Genomic DNA, 7,500 nt, shown 5'->3' with positions numbered 1-7,500 from the left:
AACACACACACACACACAAACAAACAAACACACAAACAAACAAACAAACAAACAAACCGGACACACGATGCTTACCGGATCTCGTCACCGTAGGGGGCGGGGAAGGCGTCAAGGATTTCGTCAGCCTTGGCATCAATGTGCTCCATGAGGGTCTTGCGAAGCTGGGCAGGGATCAGGTCGATGACTTGGTAGATCATGTCGTGGATCTGCTTGGCCTTTGGCCGCACAACATGTGCCCAGCGTTCCTGCGCACAACATGGATAATGGGAGGGTAACGGGATCGATCAATCAAAACAAACAGCAGACAATGAAGAGTGGGATGGGAGGACATGCGCGTTCGTATGCGCTTGTGATTGCAAGAGAACAACAACAACAACAACAACAACAACAACAACAACAACAACAACAACAACAACAACAACAACAACAACAACAACAACAACAACTTAAACAACAACAACAACAACAACAACAACTTAAACAACAACAACAACAACTTAAACAACAGCAACAACAACTTAAACAACAGCAACAGCATGCACACGTACCTGTGGAGGGAGATCCAGGTCGATGGTGTGCCATGGAAGCTCGGTGTTGGTTGGCGGGTAGAGGGACTTCATGTTGCACTTGGCAGCCGCAGCCGCGGGCGCGGGCGCAGCCACAGCCACAGCCACGCAAGCTGTCACAAACAACACAGCGCGCACGTTCATCTTTTTGTTGCTTGTGCTTTGTTTTTTTTCTGGAGAGGAGAAGGTAAAAAATGACTTTCCGAAAGGTAAATTTTGCCTTTCCACACAATTGCACACAAACCCGACACAGCAAGCAACGCGCTGCGAACAGACACAGACAGACAGACAGACAGACAGACAGACAGACAGACAGACAGACAGACAGACAGACAGACAGACAGACAGACAGACAGACAGACAGACAGACAGACAGACAGACAGACAGACAGACAGACAGACAGACAGACACACACACACTACACACACACACATACAAAGACACACACACACACACATCACATCACATCAGCTCATACACCGCACAATGATGAATGCGGGGAGAAGAATACACGAAAGGGCCAAGGCAGTGGCATCCCTCGTGCCCAAGAGCATCTCAACCCTAAACATCGCTGGAGGAAGAAGAGGGCTGACGACTGCGGCAACAAGAATCTCGGCCACAGCTGCTGCAGCTACAACTACAACAACATCCACAACGGGAGCAATCAGAACGCTGATGGCGAGGGCGGGTGGGAGCACGAGTTGGCTGATGTCATTGGCAGCTATTGCGAGAGGAGGAGGAGGAGGAGGAGGACAGCCACAGCAGCGGCTGATGCGCTGGCTACAGACGAGTGCAGGACGAGCAGCCCGCACACCAGCAACAGCGCTCGTGGCTGAGAACACGACGATGGTGCCAAGAGCGGGTGGCCGGCGCACTCGGGGTTTCATGCTGTTGCACCATTTGCAGACGCAGCAGAACCGCCACTTGCAAGGAGCACGCCGGTGCCACTTCAGCGCCGTCAGGCGGGCGTTCTCGCAGCAGGCAACGCCTGCCGAGACAACTGCCCGGACACGCTTGTTCCCTTTTACGCTGCACATTCCGCGCGCGGGCTTGCGGGTGCTTGCAGGCGTGGCTGCCATGGGCCTGGTGACGTTTGCCATGCTGTACCCGTTTGCATGGGGGAATTCATGGGTGGACGCCCCGCGCGTGTTCTACACGGCGCTCAAACGCAACCTGGCCGACTTCTACTGCGTGCTGCGCATGGTGTACCACTACCGCAAGGAGCTCGGCTCGCTGCCGGAGGACATGGACCCAAAGGAGCGCGCTCGCCTCACGCACGAGTGCCACCTCAAGTGCGCCAGGCTGCTGCGCGACCTCTTCTGCAACAACGCCGGCATCTACATCAAGCTGGGCCAGCACCTTGCAGTGCTGGACTACGTCATCCCCAAGGAGTATGTGGACACGATGCAGATTATGTTTGACAAGGCACCCACGAGCGATCTCAACGAGGTGTTTGCCGTCATCGAGGCGGACCTGGGCAAGCCGGCCGAGGAGCTGTTCCAGCACTTTGACACCACGCCCATCGCATCTGCGTCGCTGGCGCAGGTGCACCGGGCAGTCACGCACGACGGCCAGAAGGTGGCGGTCAAGGTGCAGCACATGGGGTTGCGGGAGGAGAGCAGAGGCGACGTTGCAACTGTGCGTTTGCTCGTCGACATTGTTCGCTTCTTCTTTCCAGACTACGACTACACCTGGCTCATCGAGGTGCGGCAACGTCTCTCGCTTTGCTGTGTTTGTGTTTGTGTTTGTGTTTGTGTTTGTGTTTGTGTTTGTGTTTGTGTTTGTGTTTGTGTTTGAGTTTGTGTTTGTGTTTGAGTTTGAGTTTGAGTTTGAGTGTGTGTGTGTATGCGTACGCGTTCATGTGTGTGATTGTGTGTACGCGTTCATGTGTATGTGTATGCGCGTGTATGCCTATGGTTTTTGCGTTGGTGTGTTCATGTGTCTGCGTCTGCGTAGGCGTTCATATGTGTGCATATGTGTGTGTCCTTGTGTGTATTTGTTATTATATGTATTTTTCTTTGGCGTGCATTGTCACACATCACATCACGTCACATGACAACCTGTGTTTTGCGTTTCCACGCCTTTCCTCTGATTGCGCTCACATTGACAACGCAACACCTTTGCTCAAACCGGAACAGGAGGTGCAACGCAACCTGCCGCTGGAAATGGACTTTGAGCACGAGGGCGCCAACGCCGATGCCTGCAGGCACATGTTTGAGCACCGCGCCGACGTGGACGTGCCCGAGATCCGCTGGGACCTGAGCAGCAAGCGCGTGCTCACCATGGAGTTTGCAGAGGGGTGCAGCCTCTCTGACGTGGACGGCCTGCGTGACAGCGGCCTCAACCTCACCACCGTCTCCCGCATCGTGACGGAGCTCTTCAGCGAGCAAATCTTCATCCACGGCCTCGTGCACTGCGACCCGCATCCGGGCAACCTGCTTGTGCGGCGCGACGCACGCGGCGCCCCCGTGGTGGTGCTGTTGGACCACGGCCTGTACCGACAGCTGGACGAGGACTTTCGCGATCTCTACTGCCGGCTCTGGCGCGCTCTCATACGCGGCGACGCAGAGGACATCAAGATGTACGCAGAGCGCATGAACGCGGGCGAGTTTTACTTCATCTTCGCCGCCATGCTGACGTACAAGGGGTGGGACGAGGTGATTGGCGGCACGGCGGCTGCGCGGCTTGAGTTGCGAGGCACCGAGGACGAGAAGGAGGTGGCCCGGTCCAGTGTTGCAAAGTACTTTCGCGAGATCAACGCCTTGCTTGCACGCATTCCGCGCGACGTGCTGCTCCTGCTCAAGACGAACGACTGCCTGCACGGCCTGGAGAACAAGCTGCGCCAGGCAGATGCGCACATCATGCCGGGCCTGACCCACGCCACCATGGCGCGCTACTGTCTCCAAGGCATCCGCATCCTGCCCACGTACCACAACTTCCTCTCCGTGCGGCGCGACATGCTGCTGCTTGAGCTGAAGCTGTTTGCCATGTGGCTGGCGTTCCAGGTGCACGAGGCCACGGGCTACAATCCCATGCACAGCATCCTCCGCGCACTCGCTGCTGCGAGCGGCAGCGGTGGCCGTGCTGGCGGTGTCGACGTCGTTGTCGATGTCGATGCGGTTGCTGGTGACGGCAGCGAGCATCAGGTCAAGTCTGCGACTGAGGCGACGAGTGATGATGACGGTGCTGATGATGGTGGTGGCTGTGACAAGAGCAGGAGCAGGCAGACAAGGGCGCAGGTGGCAGCTGACGAAGTCGAGGCCGCTGCTGCCGTTGCTTCCCAGTGACCACCACAACCACCACCACGTTAACGGAAACAGCAGCGAAACAGCAGCGATTGCTTGATGTTGGTGCTGATGTGATGGCGCTGTGGAATGTGTGTGTGTGTGTGTGTGTGTGTGTGTGTGTGAAGTCGTGAGTGTGTTTGTGCGTGTGTGTGTGTGAAGTCGTGAGTGTGTTTGTGCGTGTGTGTGTGCCTGCGCGTGTGTTTTGCGTCGACTATTGGGTGACAGCGCCACTGTAAGATGTGCTCAATATTGTTATGATGATAAACAACCAATTCATGTGATGACTAGTTTATTGCCGCGTTGCCGACGGTGGCACATGATGGCCCACCACCTCAAACTGAAGCATACTGAACTCAAAAAACAAAACAAACCATGAATTGGCAGTGGAGGAGGCGGATAAGTTAGTTATACTTTGGAAATAACTGCGTTGCTTGTAACAACAGCTGTTCCTGGACACACATATGCGTGTGTGTGTGTGTGTGTGTGTGTGTGTGTGTGTGTGTGTGTGTGTGTGTGTGTGTGTGTGTGTGTGTGTGTGTGTACGTGTGGAGTGCTAGGGGTGTGAGAAGCGACCCTTGTTAGTTCTCTGTGTCTGTGAAGGTCCAGGTGATCTCTGCAATGGCCAGGCCAAGCTCGCCCTGCACGGAGTAGACAAGGTACACGCGACCGTCCTCCTCATAGATGGCGGGATCACGCAGCTCATGCACGGGCGAGTACGACACGCCAGGGTAGGACGTGCGAACGGGCACGTTGGCGCCTTCGTAGTCGTGCTCTGGTTTGATGAGAAGAATGCCATGCTGGCACTCCCACTCCTCCCACGGCTTTCGCAGGTCAATCATCGTCACGTAGATGGTCTCTGGAGTGTCATAGATGCGCGAGTAGAAGAGATACAGCTTGTGGCCGTCAACCCACACTGCCGTGTGGCGTGCTGGGTGGGCCCCTTGCAGACAGATGTTTCCCAGCTCAAAACTGGATAGGCCGTCCTCTGATCTTGCCCAAATGCCGCCCCTGGTGTTGTGTGCGTGCGTGTGTGTGCATGTTTGTGTGTGCGTGTGTGTGCGTGTGTGTGTGCGTGTGTGCGTGTTGTGTGAGTGTGTGTGTGCGTGTGTGTGCGTGTGTGTGCGTGTGTGTGTGCATGTTGTGTGAGTGTTGTTGCGCAGCGGCTTTCCAAGGTCATGCATGTATGTATGTGTGTGCATGTGTATGTGTGTGTTTGTGTACGCGCCGGGTGTGCAAGTGCGCCCGTGCGTGTCTGAGGGCGACCATACGGGATCCAGCATTTGTGCAAGTTGAAGCAGAGCGTTGAAACCAACCTCCAATAGTCCTTGGCGTAGGCATACCACATGTTGTCGTGGCGGAACACGCGGAAATAAGGCGGGCCAAGTTCTTGTGTGTGCGCCACGAATTGCTGTTTGGGAGAGCCAGCAGGAACAGTAGAGGCAGAGGCAAGTGGTGAGACGACACGCAAATGTCATTTGTCATCAAAATGTCACGAAGTTTGCACATACACATACGCACGCACCCGACTGCATGCAGTCACCAAACGATTCATACACGTACATACAGCCAAACAACACAACACAGCACAACACAACTACAACACAACCACAACACATGCAAACACAACACATGCAAACACACAACACACACACACGACACATACATACACACACACATACACACAATCTCTCACCAAGCCGTCGGTTGACATGGCCACGTAGGAGAACTGGGTGAGGTCTGCGTCAGAGCGGGGCTGGTGGAAGTACATGCGCAGCAGCTGGTTCTCCTCATCGATGATGATATCTGGACTGGCAATGTGGTTCGCGCCCGGGCCGTCCTCCATCTGCAGCACGCCGGGGTCGTAGATGGTGTAGGGCCCCGCAATGTGATCCGCAAACGCAAGCCGAATGTACGCGCCCTGCAACACGTGTGTTGTGTGTTGTGTTGTGTGAGATATATGCGAGCATGGACGTGCAGGTTTTGATGAGGGTGGTGGTGGTGTTGGTGGTGGTGGATGCACAGCCATGGACCACAACCATGTTCACGCAATGCAAGGACACACACACACACACACACACACACACACACACACACACACACACACCACACCTTGTGGTGGGCAAAGTAGAGGTAGTATCTGCCCAAAGGATTCGACACCCAAGATGGAACCTGGCAGGAATACGCAAACACAAAGGATGCATGCAAAGACACAGCGAACAATGAGCAAACAATAAAACGTAAAGACTGATGAAACATTCCAACCAGCCAGCAATGAATGGCCCTTGCCCGTTGCTGTGACGTGCTGCTGTCATGCATCCCACCATGGTTCACACGCCTGACCTTGATGAGGGAGGGCCCGTTGATGTTGGCGGCGATGATGGACGTCCAGTACGGGTCCAGGCCAAAGGTGTCGGCATTGACTGTGGGGTGGAAGACGGTCACGAAGGGAACAAGGCGAAGCGGGGAGAAATTTGTGAGCCAGTGTATGAAACATGGTGTGACATGCAAAGAAAGAAGTGTGCGTGCAGAGTGTCAGATGAGGAGCAGAGCGGACACACAAAACACATGAAAAACAAGGGGGTGGGTGGGTTGTTTGGTCATTGGCGGTGATGTGATGGGGTGTGAGAGCACAGCGAGACCCGTGACCGTGGTGAACTCACTGATTGGGCCGTTGCCAAGACGGTGGACTTGAAAGCGTTTGTTGTCGCCCGGGAGCACGCCGCTGATGCAAATGGTGTGCAAGCAATACAAAATGTCACGCGCGTGGGTGAGAACATTCGAGGGGCGGGGGTGATGTGATGTGATGTGTGCGCGTGCCGGTGTGCGCGTATGTGCATATGTGTATGTGTTTGTGCGTGTGTGCATGTGAGTGTTTGTGATGTGCGTGTTTGTGCGTGTGTGCATGTGAGTGTTTGTGGACATGACTCACCCTGCGTCTGGCACTTCTTTGTTGATGCAATACGAGACATAATCGCTGCAACAGTCGCCGGCGTTGACACACGAGGGGTCACACTGGCACGGGAGATCAGCCTTGTATGCGGTGTTGCAGCCGCGGTGGAAGCACGATAGATCCTCCTCCCTCACCGCAGAGCTGCTGCTGCTCGTGGTGGTGCTCGTTGTTGTTGTTGTTGTTGTTGTTGTTGTTGTTGTTGTTGTTGTTGTTGTTGTTGTTGTTGTTGTTGTTGTTGTTGTTGTTGTTGTTGTTGTTGTTGTTGTTGTTGTTGTGCTCGTCGTCTGTGCCTCAGTTGTGGTCCTTTCTTCGTTGCACAGGGTCCAGTAATCTTCGCAACAGTCCTGTGCAACCTTGCAATAGCTGTGCAAACCAACAACCAGCAGACGGCAACGACAACATGGGTTGGTAAGCGACGGATTGGGCAAACGATGACACAGCTCTGCTTAATACCTGCGTGAGCTTTGGCAAGACATGTACATGCGCTTGCATCAACTTACGAGTCGCATTGACAAGGACGTGAGGATATGAACGGGGATTCACAGCCCCGCTGTTTGCAGCTGTACACATCCACCGGGATTGTTGTTGTTGTTGTTGTTGTTGTTGTTGTTGTTGTTGTTGTTGTTGTTGTTGTTGTTGTGTGTTGTGTGTTGTTGTTGTTGTTGTTGTTGTTGTTGTTGTTGTGTGTGTGTGTGT

At 54.4% G+C, this 7,500-nt stretch overlaps 3 protein-coding genes across 3 annotated transcripts in view; 1 reads left to right on the top strand and 2 right to left on the bottom strand.

Moving 5' to 3' along the window:
* PTSG_00117 (Asah1 protein) overlaps nt 1–755 on the bottom strand; it is a 2,743-nt gene extending 1,988 nt beyond the window's left edge. Inside the window, exons 1-2 of the mRNA XM_004998616.1 lie at nt 549–755; nt 76–245 (exon numbers count right to left, since the gene is read on the bottom strand). Of these exons, the coding sequence (XP_004998673.1) occupies nt 76–245; nt 549–710 (332 nt within the window). The 5' untranslated portion in view covers nt 711–755. The remainder of the gene's footprint in view (nt 1–75; nt 246–548) is intronic.
* A 173-nt stretch (nt 756–928) lies between these two features.
* PTSG_00116 (atypical/ABC1/ABC1-B protein kinase) lies at nt 929–3,854 on the top strand (the record flags this gene model as incomplete). The annotated part of the gene is made up of 2 exons (XM_004998615.1): nt 929–2,271; nt 2,706–3,854. The coding sequence occupies exons 1-2, from the start codon at nt 1,054–1,056 to the stop codon at nt 3,852–3,854; spliced, it is 2,367 nt and encodes a 788-aa protein (XP_004998672.1). The 5' UTR covers nt 929–1,053.
* Nucleotides 3,855–4,432: 578 nt separating this feature from the next.
* Nucleotides 4,433–7,500, bottom strand: part of PTSG_00115 (uncharacterized protein) — a gene marked incomplete at its 3' end in the record, with an annotated part of 4,953 nt that continues 1,885 nt past the window's right edge. The window contains exons 2-8 of the mRNA XM_004998614.1: nt 6,784–6,866; nt 6,515–6,576; nt 6,195–6,274; nt 5,964–6,023; nt 5,548–5,772; nt 5,168–5,262; nt 4,433–4,862 (exon numbers count right to left, since the gene is read on the bottom strand). Of these exons, the coding sequence (XP_004998671.1) occupies nt 4,433–4,862; nt 5,168–5,262; nt 5,548–5,772; nt 5,964–6,023; nt 6,195–6,274; nt 6,515–6,576; nt 6,784–6,866 (1,035 nt within the window). The remainder of the gene's footprint in view (nt 4,863–5,167; nt 5,263–5,547; nt 5,773–5,963; nt 6,024–6,194; nt 6,275–6,514; nt 6,577–6,783; nt 6,867–7,500) is intronic.

The sequence above is a fragment of the Salpingoeca rosetta genome (genome assembly GCF_000188695.1).
Source record: "Salpingoeca rosetta unplaced genomic scaffold supercont1.1, whole genome shotgun sequence".
In the NCBI taxonomy this organism is placed as follows: domain Eukaryota; class Choanoflagellata; order Craspedida; family Salpingoecidae; genus Salpingoeca; species Salpingoeca rosetta.
The sequence above is the reverse complement of the archived record's forward strand: the minus strand, read 5'-3'. Positions and strand labels throughout refer to the sequence as shown.